At 43.8% G+C, this 14,158-nt stretch overlaps 1 protein-coding gene across 3 annotated transcripts in view; it reads right to left on the bottom strand.

Moving 5' to 3' along the window:
• Window positions 1-14,158, bottom strand: part of Hnrnp-k (Heterogeneous nuclear ribonucleoprotein K) — a 346,733-nt gene that overhangs the window by 158,216 nt on the left and 174,359 nt on the right. For 2 of the 3 annotated variants that reach the window (XM_076788669.1, XM_076788668.1), the window contains exons 9-13: window positions 9,257-9,385; window positions 8,522-8,945; window positions 6,912-7,069; window positions 6,644-6,813; window positions 1,703-4,350 (exon numbers count right to left, since the gene is read on the bottom strand). In XM_076788669.1, coding sequence (XP_076644784.1) covers window positions 4,323-4,350; window positions 6,644-6,813; window positions 6,912-7,069; window positions 8,522-8,945; window positions 9,257-9,385 — 909 coding nt within the window. In that variant the 3' untranslated portion in view covers window positions 1,703-4,322. Of the gene's footprint in view, window positions 1-1,702; window positions 4,351-6,643; window positions 6,814-6,911; window positions 7,070-8,521; window positions 8,946-9,256; window positions 9,386-14,158 lie in introns of those variants that run through there. The other variant, XR_013082338.1, reaches the window with a different exon arrangement.

Raw genomic sequence — 14,158 nt, 5'->3', positions numbered from 1 at the left:
CACCCTTAGCATGGAACAGAACCCACACCATCTTTTAGCATGAAACAGAACCTTTGGTCCGACATTACCATGAATCGGTAATTGCTAAGAGCACAGATGAAGTATAGGAGTGGATCGATCACCGCATTTTTTTGACATCCTACCGTATCGGTTAAAACTAATATTGTGGAACTAATATCACAAACGAGATGTAGGAGTACTGCGCCCAAATAGGACAACCAACAGGATAACTAGATTCTATTTCTATACCTCGTCTGTGCTTGTTCGGGGAAGACTCACCGCACGACAGTAGCGCCTCTTGCGGCTAAATCTGGAAACTTGTTACCAATTGATTCGCGAGTCTACCGCTAGGTAACGCTGTCCTTAAATTATTGGACGTTACCATTTGCATGACACGGTTACCGACGCGCAATCAACATTACACGGACACATTTGTATTGTATTTTAACACAATCATTTTATGTAAGAATCAATAATGAATAAATAAAGACAATGTAATGGAAAGACGTGTATAATTACTGAAATTTCAATTTTTCCCGAATGTCCGACATGTAGTTGAGTCATACTACTGAATCCCGAAATTTCGTACCTCCTCTTTGCTATTTTGACTTTGAAAATTTTGACAGTCTGACTTGTCATCGACTTATTCTACTGAATTTCGTGCCACCTCTTTCGATATAGTATTCTCCTAAGCTCAATTTTCGAAAAATTTGGCAGCCTGACTTGTTATTGACTTATACTACTGAATTTCATGCCACCACCTTCGATATCATTTTCTCGCAATACAACGTTTGATTTTTCGGATTTCTACTAGGAGAACATGACAGCAAAAGAGGTGGCACCAAATTTTCGTGGCCAACTTGAATTATCCCTCTCGGTTTTCATTAGATCGTACCATTCATTTGTACTAACTTTTATTTGACAAATAAAAAGTATCCATTACAAATAATTGTAAACTGTATATCTTATATAGTACACACATCGTGATTCGAGCGAGTTTGTGGCTCTCTCTCTCTCTCTCTCTCTCTCCCTCTCGTTCACCCATATACATCTTCATTACCCGTACACTTTCTCACTCTCTTTCTCTCCGTGGTTCGATCGTTCGCGGGTTCCAGTCAAAACTTTCTTTCATGGGGGGTTGGTTCCTTCTCCGCGCTCACAAGCACACATAAACGCACCTAATTTTCTTCCTCTCGCGCATTTCGTGTGTTCGTTCGGCCGTGTCCGTGCGTGTTCACCTGTCCCGCGTACGATTGTCGCGCGAATCGCGGTTCGAAGGGGTTGAAGAATGTTTGAATGATGTTAAAAGTCGCCCCTCCACCTAACCGACACCGTTTTCCCGGCCTCTCTTCCCCCGACAAACGTCACCCCCGCCCTATTCGCAATATAATTTCGCGCATCCCCTATTTTTACAAAAGACACTTCAACCACCCTCACCGGTGACAATCGATCCCGCGAGATCAAGGCGACAATTCACGCGGAACGTGTCCAGTTAACAGCGAAAACGTAAACCACGCAATCTGTCATTGGAAACGGGGCGGTTGTGGCGTCGTCATTAAACCTAAGAGAATGCAGGTCCGTTCGAGGAACAGTCGGTCATTACATTGAGATGCGTAAAAAAATGCCCTTTGTATAGCAAGTTACCCTGGCAAGGAGGGACTCTGGATTCATCTTAAATCTGTTTTTCTTTTTCTTTTTCTTATTTTCGTTTTTTTAATTTCTCCGCGATGAGAGTGTATGCAGCATTTCCGGGATAGAGGAGAGAGAGGTAAGGGGTGCTGCGAGATTTCCTCGGGGCTATCCTTAACCCGTGAACTGAATGGTTACGTGGAACATAGTAAGTGCGAAAGCGGTTTCGTCGTTGTGTTCAGCGAGAGACACACAAGTAAGTACGGGCAGGCGGGTGTGTTGGGACGCAATTTTGTACACAATTTTACGGTGGAAAATGAATTTCGAAGAGTATATAGGTCGGTGCACAGTTGACGAGTTAAGCCGCCCTTCCCGGTCGATAGGTTCAGGAAAGGAAAGAGGACGAGTTCGTTCGAAGTTTAGGCTCGTGGACTTCTCACGCGGCGCACGTACGTTTCGAAAATCCGCGGTTCGGCGCGCAACCCCTGAACAGGCGCACTCGAATGTCCGACGCCATTTGCAAGAACAGAGGGGCTCCACAAAATCAAAAGAAATCTTCGACAGTAAATACAACAAACTCGGGACCCCAAGCGACTCGAGGGGGTTGCAGAAATCAGTACCACACCCTTCTTTCGTTTCTCTATTTTCATTGCAGGTTGTTCCGTGCAGTCGGAAATGTTAAATTTACAAATAAAACAGCTGGGACGAGTCGAAGCGAAAAATAATCACGCCATCTTTGTCGCCCCATGTTCTCGGCCGACCTTGCCGCTCGTGTTCCCGGTACGACGGCTCTCGTCGGACATCGGGGTGTTCCGTTTCAGACCTTTTAGACCAAGTATTCGATGTTCGACACGCTAAGCTTGAACAGCAACGAACGAGACCGCCGGTGCAACCAATAGAATTTCTGAAGCGACTCCCGTTTGCTCGTAAAATAGACAGCGACTCTCTCTCTCTCTGCGGGTTGGTTCACCGTTCGTCGTTTCTCAGGCTTAACGTTTCAAGTGGCTTCTTAAACGTGTACTTAATAACTTTCTACGCACAGTGTCAGATTTCGTTGCAAGTGAATTCATTTTTTCCATTCTCTTCGTTCGTTCCGTTACATTTTTTGATTCCATCACGCCGCGATTCGTCAGCCCGATGGTGCCTACCTATATATTTTTCTTTTCTCTCTCTCTGTTTTCACGCTCTCTTATTATAATGCTAGGACACTTAACGATTCTACCGCGCGAAATTATCAAGGAGACGCCCGGTATTAACGCGCGCTCGATTATCTAATGAATAAAGGGTGTCATTAGTACAAGAGACTTGGGGGAGGGAGTGGAATATAATTAATGCAAAATTATTCTTATTGATAATCGTACAGTAATAATAATAATAATAATAATATTATAATAATAATAATAATAATAATAATCATGATGCAACAGCAGAAACGTGGTACGTGGCGATTAAGGAAAGGGAAAGGATATTTGTTAGTGGTGTCGTTTTCTCCATTCATCTTCATCTTACTCTCTTCGTCTTCGTTATCTTTTTTTTGTTCTATCATCTTCTCGATATTCACTTTTTCTTTCTTTTTAATATGTATATACAAAATTCCTTTCGCTTACTATAATAATCCTATCTCGATTCTTTGCCTGCTTCCTCTCTCGGCGGTCCGTCCCTTCCTTTGATCTAGTCGCAACATTTTCCACTGATTCTTAGCTCATCGGCCTTCAGACACCTTTTCGCTGCGGAAGCCAATATACGTCGTGGCCGGTTCCTCTTGCAGCGGAATAACTGTTTTCACGTATTTCGAGACGACTCCATGCTGAGAGAACGTCGGGTCCTTATACGAAGAATCGGTTTCGTAAATTTGGTACGAGCACGATGATGTTTCCATTGATTTTGATCACATATATTAGATATGTGTGTGTGCATATATGTATATAGTATATATACGTATCACGCGGAACGCTCGGCCACTCGGAAGGTTCCCGTAGCGAGAGGCAGAAGGGAAATAGTAGACAATGATGTGTGTGTGTGTATGTGCGCTTTAAAAGTCGTCGTTCCGGAGGACCGTCGTGTTTCGACGGTCTCGGGGATCCTCCGATTAAAAGGGGGAGAGAAAAAAAAAATAAGCGCAAGGGACCGAAAATAAAAGGAGGATAAAAAAGAATTATCAAAGCTCGCGCGGAGCCGTCGACAAAAATGTCACGACGCGATTACAAAACGATCAAAAACGTGGCGAGGCGAGAAAAAAAAATAAGAGAAACGCATAATGCGGGAACGATGATTTTTTCTTTCTTTCTTTTTAGGCGTGAGAACAATGCCTTTTTCTTTGGCCTTTTTTTGGACGAGGATCGTTCATTCTCCATGGAGACCCGATGTCTCGCGCGCGCGCGTTTATGCGTGTCCGGGTTCATTTTTTTGCTCGGTTATCGACGGGTTCATCGAATCAAATGGAAATTCTAATCTCTCCTGGTTGAATCCGGTCTTGACTTTTCTTCCTGAGAGAGGCTTTGTTCATCCGGTGACGCGCGATCACGCGCAAATTGTTAATGGTGTTCCAGTTTCCACTTCTTCTTCTTCTTCTTCATTTATTTATTTTTTTTTGTTTGTTTACTCGCGCGAATATGCTTGCCCGTTTGCGAAGTATCCTTAAAAAAATTACAAACGCATCTTTGGCTCCCCCCGAATGCTTCCTTCACCACGTCCTAATAATGGTCTGCATTCTCGTGCACACTGCAACAGAAGAAACACGCATTGTCAGTCCCTGGGGTTGATAGATTATGATAAACATACAGCACCTAATGTTTTAGCTTGGTTAACAGGGTAGCCAATTTAACACTACAAGTTCCGGATAGGTCAGAATGACCATAGTCCCTAATTTTTTCTTTCACAATATTATTGAAATTAGAAAAAGGTTCTACGTGAGAAATTTTCTATCGAACTTCTGACATTTAATTAATGAGCTTTTTCGTTGAAATACGTGTTATAACAAAAATTGTACGAAACTTGAATAAATACAATCGTGTTATTATAAAGCAATAAATATATCAGTCTCACGTTTAGGTAGTTGTTCGAGTGGTTCCTATTAGTTTATAATTAGACTGCGGATCCTTATGCAAAATAAAAATTGCCTCAATTGCAAGAGACAGGACATATTAAATTACTATTCATAAATGCATCAAATCCGTAGTCTATTTATAATTGTTAGACAATTGATTAGAACGATAGAATTCCACACATTAGTTGACGAAAAATTAGTTGACTAACGTGTTAATCGATCTACTGCGTTCGGGTCAAACGATGCAAATGACCTTTCTAATTACTTTTCTGTTGGAGAACGTTTCACAAAAGCGATACAAATGTAACTGACTGAACAAAGTACAAACACTAATTATTCTTTTACAAAATAATCCACGTAAGTGGAACTTCGCATAAAAGTTCTCGACTTAATGTTCACATATTATTGACAAATTGAACGCTTGCTCTGAAAATAACACTTTCACTGCCAACTCAGCAACCTCGAAAATTTCATGAAATTAAAGTAACTTACTGCGGGAAATAAAGATTGAAAGTTTAAGGTGTACAGTACCGAGTATTGTTTGAAGCTTTTAGAGTAAACAATTCCTTTTTTTAAATCTAGACAAACGATTCGGTCTCCCGTTTCTGGGAGACTCGGCAGTCAAAGTGTTAACCCGACCGAATGGTTGTACGGTCCTGATTGTTCTAGCTTCTAAACAAAATACAGACAAGAATCTCCCAAGCTGCACAACGCGAAGACAAGGTCGTTCGTAATCTGCGAGCAAATCGGGTCCGCAGGGTTGATGTTAGTTCCAAAAGCAGGTCTCGGAAGCCGACGATCGCGAGTGCCTTCGTAGGATGATTAGTGATTCCTTGTTACATCGAAAGTAGAACAACAAAATCACTAGTCTTCCATACAACGGCACCCGATTTAATCCCCCAACTGCGTTGATCTAGCAGATCTTCGCTCTCTACAGGATATCCGCTCCGCAGCTCTCCTTTCTCCGACATTGATCCTCCACCATCGCGCGAGGGTTACCGCATTACGTGTAACCGCCTTCAAGGCCGCGTACAGGCTTCTCATACTCCCCCACTTTCTTCGTTTGGTTAGTAGAAGTTTGTGTTAATTTCTTCGTGCAGGATGGAGACGACACATTAGTTGCGCTCGCTGGACTCGAGGATGATGTATCGATTGTTACACGCATTCATACGCCATGACAAGCGAAATGTGTTAATTGTGAGACATCGACAATGTTATCTAAAGCGGTTTCTCATTCTGTTGCAGTCGAATGTACATAATTATCAATATAGCTCAATTATTATTAGTACAGCTTAATTTTTGCATGACAAATGAACGAGCCTCAACTTGCTATCTGCAAGAACTGCTTCTTGAATATATTTTCTATGTACATATGACAACATGGTACGTCGTAGCTTATTGTGATATGTCATTTCTGTTTACCAAATTAAACTTTGTGTCAACACTTTATCAACCGGTAGCGATTGAACAACCTGCACACTTCTTACCGATCACTCGAAGGTGTATAAACGCAATACAAAAACAGAGTAACCACATTCTGTCCGCAGATTTAATTAATAAACTAATAAACTAATAGACTACCGGTCGGTAAAGTGTCAAGTCGTGCTCGCCACTTATTCCGGTCACGCATCCTAACCCTCGTCTAGCTCTCCTAGATCATGAATCATTCGCTCACCGACTGACATACAAAACGATATCCCATGATAAATATTCCAGTACGGCACAACAGAGTAGCATTCGAACGTGGTAAGCGATGTTGCAATTGTTAAGCGAATTATGATGAGTGAACAATGGGTATTTAGACAAATGTAGGCTTTAATGAACCAGATTCGAGAGAATCGGGTATAGAAACCATTGTTTATTCTACGATCGCAGCTCTTACACGATACATTCTCAGGAAACAACTTTCTGTCACTGCAAGCGTCTCTGGGATAGTGATATCTCGAATGGAACGGCGCTGATAATTACCTCTGCTGAAGCAGGTACTGGGCCATTTGTATCTGACTGGGTAATCCGGTAATGGTGATGATACGATCGTTGCTACCGGACAACGGCTCATCTATAGTAATGCCGGCACCGCTGTCCGATCTGATTTTCCGGATTCTGGCGCCTCCTTTGCCAATAATAGCACCGGCGAGCTGTCGACAAACAACAAATTACGAATTAGCCATCGCCAAGTCCTGCGCAGCAGCCGAACGAACTTCTTCTAGCTTCTTACGAACAATCGTCTACTCACGTCCTTGGGAATGGTGACCTGGGTGCTAGTCTTGTTACCACCACCCATGTTGCCTTGGTTGCCCTGGTTATTGCCACCCATGGGAGGGCCGCTCATTCCAGAATTTCCACCTCCGCCCAAACCGTTCGGTGCTCCTCCTTGCATACCCCAGCCGTCGCCTGAACAAAGTATACCAATCACGTGAGGGACTCAGGGTTGACAAATGGGAAACGTTCACGCGAACGCCGAACAGTTTCGTCGAATGACGGGCTACAATTTTCGAATTTTTGATCGAGACGTTCTGTACTGGAACAGGCTATCTCGGTTGTTACAGGTGATTAGCACACATGTAGTTTTGTTATGGGTGGGGATGGTCAGTTTTGCTTTTTAAACCTTCAATGCACCGGTTGAGACTACGAGGGCCACCCTCAATTGAATTTGTACTATTTTAATTCTCAAATCTCTGATATTTTAATTCTCTGATCGAATTGTCTTGGATCTCCTCCATCAATTTTTGCTTTAAAAAAGCTGTGAGTTTTTTTTAAATTTGTAAAGGGGATGCACCTGGCCCATGAGCTAGAGCCTGAACACCCTGCATACTCAATAGAAGTACAGTCAAACCTGTTTTTGTGCGCTCCTTTTCTATGCGATTTCTTTTTTGTGCGTTTTGTTTTATGCGATTTTCTGTAGTGCGATTTGTTTTGTGCGGCATTTTGTGTTGGCATTACAACAGCCTTGTAATGTTCTCATCACAAGAAGATGCGCGTTTTGGACTACGACGAGTAGTATTGAATTGTGTGCGTTTTGAAAGTTTCTGCATGTTTAAAATGAGAAATTAAATTTCTTTTAAATGTTTTTGAAATTTAATTACTTTCTTTGTTTGGAAAGTACTTTCCCGCTATTTCGTAAATCTTTGACATATTTTCTAAGTGAGAGTTCTCTCTATGCGGTCCCTCTCCACCGCATAAAACAAAATTTTCTTTAATATGTTATCAAAAATTATTTTTCATGGCTATTTATGAATGGCCATTTCTTTGTGCGGTTTCTTTTATGCGGTCCCTATCTACCGCACAAAAACAAGTTTGACTGTACTTCAACCCTTTGCACTCGAGTGGTGACTCTGAAGCATCACTACAAATTATTCTGGCATTATTTCAAAGAAATTACGAGAAATTTTACGAAATATTTGTTACATTACAAAATTTGTATTCAACAGATTACTAAACATTCAAATATTACATGTGGAAATCGGATCAGTTTCGTATGAATAAAATGAAAATATTCTAAGACGGAAGAAAAATTTAGTTTTAGAATGAATATAGCGCCGAGTGCAAAGGGTTAATTCTCTGCTCGTCTTGGATTTCCTCCAGGAATAATATTGCTTTAAAAAAGCTGTGAATTTCTATAAAATTTGTAAAGGGGATGGGATGGATGCACCCCACCAATGTGCTAGACCTTGAACACCCTGTATACTATTGAGTATACAATAGAGAGTATTGCTATCGAGTATTGCTTTCTATTGAGAAATATTCGGTGGTATTTGAGTGCTCACCGATAACAACCGAGTGATAATCCGGCCCAACCACTAGATACACCCCTGTACATGAATTCCTCAGGTCTAATATTCTCACCGTTGTAGTTTCCACCCCCGTACGGTGGTGGTCCGCCTCTGTTGCCACCATATCCGCCTCGACCGCCTTCGTAGCCGCCACCGCCGCCACCTCCGCTCCCACGATTACCCCCAAAGCCGCGGTCGGGTGGCCCGCCAGACATTCCACCACCCCCGCCACCCCCGCCGCGAGGTCCACCTCGAGGTGGAGGTGGAAAACCGCGGTTCATGTCACCTGGTCCACCGCCACGGTTGTCGCGTCTCGGTGGCATACCTCCGCCACCGCCGCCACCCCCGCCGCCACCGCCACCTCGGCCTCCTGGTCCGCCGAAACTACCCCCTTTGCCCTGACCACCCTCGCCGCTGCCATAGCCGCCGTAATCGTCGGCGTAATAGTCGTCGAAATTGTGCGGATCGTACGGGTTGTTCACACCCTTCAGGGGAGACTGAAAAATAATAAAAAAAAAAGAAATAAGCACGACAAGCTACGTCATAACAATAGATAGTGCCCAACCCTCCTGTAACCGGAAACTTGAAACCGGTGTCGTATCCAGTATTTTTTGTTAACATAGTATCGATAATAAAAGAATGCCGGTTCTAAATCTGTGCTCAAGAATGCTTTGGAAATTGTAATAAAATAGGAAAACAGTAAAAATTCATCGGTACGTCATAACTTCTATGAGGTTTCTATGAGGGTTTGCGAAGGTACAACCGACTTCTACTTTTGCTTAAGGCAGACCAAATTCGGGACACTTACAGTTTTAATAGTGGCGATCAGCTCGCGAATGCACTCGATGCACGTGTTCGGCTTGCCGCAGATGCTGATCAGCCGATCCGTGCTGTGGGGGCAGCAGTGCGAGTAGATCTTGATCCTCGCGCCGGTTTTCTGCAACAGAAACAACAACGGTCCAGTTAGACAAATTGCGCACGCGACAACAGTAAAATATAATAAATATTTTCCAATCTACTGTCCGACAGCGCGAGCCGCCATCTTCGGGAAATGGAAACGTGCGAACGCGTCCGGTTCGTTTTCGATTCGAAGCGCGTCGGAGCGAAAAAGGTTGCCGTCCACGCTGTTAAAAATTATGGGGGAGAGGAGAGAAAGAGAGAGAGAAGGAGAGAGAAGGAGAGAGAAGGAGAGAGAGAGAGGTGAGAGAGAGAGAGAAGGAGAGTTAATTTCGCGTCTTATCGAGACACCGTGGCGCGGTGATCCCTAGAAAGTGAAACCTCTCTCTCTCTCTCGTCGCGTTTCTCGGTTCGATAACTCGCCGCAATTGCGATTGTTGGACGCCAATGGGCGGATCGCGTGCTACAAGTTGTTTAAACACCCGAGAGAGTCCCCCTCCTGATGTGCTCGAGATCGTGCACTCGGAGACAGGGTCGAGTTAAAGGCGGCGAACCTGGCCATTCGGTCACCTTTAATCTCTTCCTCGTCTCACCTTGTCGGCTAGCGCGCCTTCTCCCTCTTCAGGGCATAGCCTGAACGGTTACGACGCAATTATCGTTCAAGAGAAAAATACCTAACGGTGCTTAAGGAAAAAGAAAACCCTATAAATCGACGAAAAAAATGGAAAGAATCTTCCATTCTTGAATCGCTTCGACAACATTTCAAAAATATATTCTCAAATATATTCTGAAGTGATTTCTCTATATGTGTCGCCAAGGCCTGGACGATAAATGTCGCGGAATTATCCCCACTACCGCAGGGTATACCCCGTGAGACGCCGAGGACCCCGAGGAGTGTAAACATAACACGGCTCGGGTTATGTCTCCTGGACGATACATGACGCTGGCAAGACCCGCTTCGTTGACATATATCGAGAATTCACTGTACTTGTAATTTAGATAAGCCACGCAGAGAGTTTAAAGCTGAACGAAACTACCGCTTCGAATAGTTACAATGGAAGTTCGTTGGACATCTGACTAATTGCTGTTTTACATTCAGACAGATGATTAATTGAATGCCGCTTTATTGCACAATCTGTGCGGCCAGTAAATTTTTAATCTAAAGCCTTCAGCCCCTTCGGTACAAGGGTTGTGCCCGGGCGAGCGTCGAAACAAAGTTGCGTCGCGTGATTTTTCTCGGGATTAGTGTTATTATTCGAGACGATAAGGCGGGCAGAGATCGTAACCGAGCCGCAAAACAGCGAGCGAAACGAGGAGATGCAAAGATAACGCCGTGCCCCTATTGTTGTGGGGGGCGGCTAATGGCACGTTCGGTGCCACCGCGAGCATGATTGCCGCGAGTTGGAAAGACGGTAGTCGACAGACTTTCTCAGAAACTGTGGAATCTGCTACGCTTAAATTTCCACGACCCATCCCCAATCCTTCCGTAGATTCGCGATAAGGTAGAGTGACCACGTTACCGACAAAGATACGATTGTCATGAGTTGACGAGATTATGCGGATATTTGGTAATACAAGCGTTAGAAGTAGGCCAAAAATTGCATCCATGCATTTTTACGCGATTGGATGAGTTTTCTGGATGAAATCGAGAGTAGCGCGCGCTAGAAAATATCTCCGAATGAATTTATAAATTTTTATGTAAGAATAAATTCTGACGAGGACATAGTTATTTAAAGACTTCCGGTAGGTACCCCGTTAGCCAAATGCTGCTTCGAGCAAATTTTGTGCTCAATGTTTGTGTCACACTTTGCGAGCAAAAGACTTGGCCGTTTGGTAACCAAACCCTGCTCGGGGCAGAATTTGATCCCTGTTTTGTATGGATTTGGCATCAAAACTTGTCGACAAATTCCTAGCTAAATGCGGAAACAGAGGAATTTGAGTAGTGCAAAGTTTGCGGGCAAAATTCCACGCCAAATTGAGGCCAAACCTTGGCTTCGTTAAAGAGGGCAGCACTAAGAGCAGACCTAACCTTACTCTGAGAGTGAATATCGGGAAAATCGGAGCAAACTTTGTTGTGGGAGGGAAAACGGAAATTTAGACTTCTAGATTATAGAGTTTGAAGTTTCATGTATTCTCAGTAGTTTAATTCCTATAGAAAGGTTTATTTCAATTTTCAGAGGTTAGGTCCGCTCTTAGTGCTGCCCTCTACGACGAAGCCAAGGTTTGGCGTCAATCTGGCTGCAAACTTTGCACTCAAAATGGATCCTAATACTGAAACAGATGGATAGTAATTTGTAGACCTGTTTTTGTTTTGAAATTGTTTACTGGGTACAGTATCGGCACACGTACCGCCAATTGAATTAAAAGGAAACATTAGTGGCAGCTCGTATCGTGCAATTTTCGCATAGATACAGTATCGAAGCAAGAAAATTTACGTAAAACAGAAATTAAACTAACTTCTCCGTGTGCTAATGCACATATCAAGGCTGGCCACATTTACTAAGAGTGACAGTATGTACTACACAAATATCCGCAAACATGTAGCATATAAATATGCATCTGACCGAACTGTATAAATCTTAGTTAAACCATTTCCGCTTGCTTCAGGGAAGAGAGAAGAGTCCCTCGACTTCGGTAAAGAGACAACTCTCGTTTCGATTGAATTTTAATCGAACAAAATGAAACAGTGCCCCGCCAGCAGTTGATTCGAGGAATCTATAGATGAACAGGTAAGAAGATGAACAATCAGCTCGTCCTCTCGGGCAGGAGGACTAACTTTCGAGGAGTTAAACTCGATAGAAATCTCGTCTCGACGTTAACGATTCCAAGATTTTCCCAATCGGATCGTCGGAGTCTACGCGGACAACGAAGTTACACAGCAACTCGATTACAATCGATCGCGGAGCCTGTTAAAACGGCATCGACGTCCGTGTCCCGATTCGACAACAACGGGCGTCCGTAGTTTAATCACTAATTAATTCTAAACTTCTCTAAGTTTGGCGTGCAACCCCCTCCCCCCCCTGGATCGGAGGATTTATAAACGGGGATGCTCGGCAAATTCAATTGTTTATTAACTTTCGAGAAAGTTTCGAGACTCTGCTGGAACAGCTTCCAGTATTCCTAGTATCGGTGTTATATCGGTATTCGTCTACTTAAATCGATAATCCTCCATGGAGAAGATTAATATTTTACGCTGTTACAAAAATAAAGACAGGAGCCTCGCGTGATCGTACTAACGATTCGTTCATAGTTATTGGGTCATTCGGTACACGTCGAACGTTTTCGATCGCCAGTAAATGGGAAAACAAAAACCGATATTCGCAGAGATGTTCGCACGTTCGTAACCGTCGTGACGCGTCTCCGTGACGTCCGCGCAGGTTTGTATAATCACTCTGTGTACATTGTTATTCCGAAGTATCCGACATAGCGTGACAACTATAAATGGAATATGCGCGACGCTTCCGGCGTTCGACTACGAGAACCGTTGAAAAACGAGGAAGCCGAAGACCGAAAATATTCGGAAGAGCGAACCGCGATGGCAGATTGGAAAATGGCGTTTCGGCGATATTATCGAAGTGGGTTAACGGATTAAGAAACGGACACGGCGCCCGGTGGGATTAGCGAAGGATTGCGTTATCCGGATCAGTGGAGCGTCGACGAATTAACGGGCGAATCGAGTTCGTTTAAACAAGCAGAAAAAAAGAAAGAAATGGCGACCGTCGGAAGGAGGGGAAAGAGGAGAAAGGTGGCGCACGGTTGAGTCAACTAACCGAGTATCGCGTTGCTCGGCAAACCGGAGGCTTAATAGGCGCCGCTCATTAACCGAGGAAACCCTCTTGCGGTTATTTGTCCGGGGCTGGCAGATAATTGCCGGATTTTTGTTACTCTTCATCCCCTCGAACGGCTGAGCCGAACGTGCGTGCCAACAACGGACCGTCGGCGTCGGTGTGTGCGTGTCGTGCGCGCGTTTTGACAAATTGAATTCGACCGACCCGGTGCCGATCGTTTAAACAACGATTCATCGATAGGCCAACGCAATTCCATTCTGTGCAAATGACCGTTGGACGCGTATTGCGTACTCGCAGTCCATAAATTTGCATCGGATCACTATTCCAAAGCGACTAAACAACGTCCAAGACCGAAAAGAGATCCGCCGCACTGTTTCCCAGTACGACACGAACCGCGCGACCGGATCCACCTATCCTGGAAACCGTCTTCTTCTTCTTCTTCTTCTTCTTCTTCTTCTTCCACTTCTTCGGGAACGTCCAGGGAAAGTCCAGGTGAGATTCATGGTTATTAATTATCGATTTCACTACTTTGCTCCATCTTTCGAATCTGTGGACGCATCGCTACACACAGTAGAAATTTTCTGCATCGATTTCCAGAAGAAAATGGAGAAATTTCACCCTCCATGGTAGTGAGAAACGAAAAATAATAGGACGACGACGATTTAATCCGATCGCTGTTCTCCTAACCGCATCGCTAATCACGCGAGTGATACTCGGTGGTCGAACGCAACAAAACTTCAGCAAACGTTTGCAATTGCTGCAGAACATTCTTGCCTCGTACAAACATCTATTTGCTGCAGCAGATTTGGATATTTTCAGAGGAATCTTTATTGTACATTCTCCAGTAAAATTTGTTTCCACGAAGAATTGATCGTGTCGAGGACACCTTTGTACAGGGTGTATAAAAATTATACGTCACGACCACCGTAGCGTTAATCTACGCCTCTAGATCGGTGGAAATCTGTTTAAAAAAATGCACCGCAAAATTCACCTTGACTATGGAAATCAAGGTCAAAGTGTCGAAA

This window comes from Halictus rubicundus, chromosome 5, assembly GCF_050948215.1.
Source record: "Halictus rubicundus isolate RS-2024b chromosome 5, iyHalRubi1_principal, whole genome shotgun sequence".
Classification (NCBI taxonomy): domain Eukaryota; kingdom Metazoa; phylum Arthropoda; class Insecta; order Hymenoptera; family Halictidae; genus Halictus; species Halictus rubicundus.
This window is presented reverse-complemented; position numbering and strand designations above follow the sequence as displayed.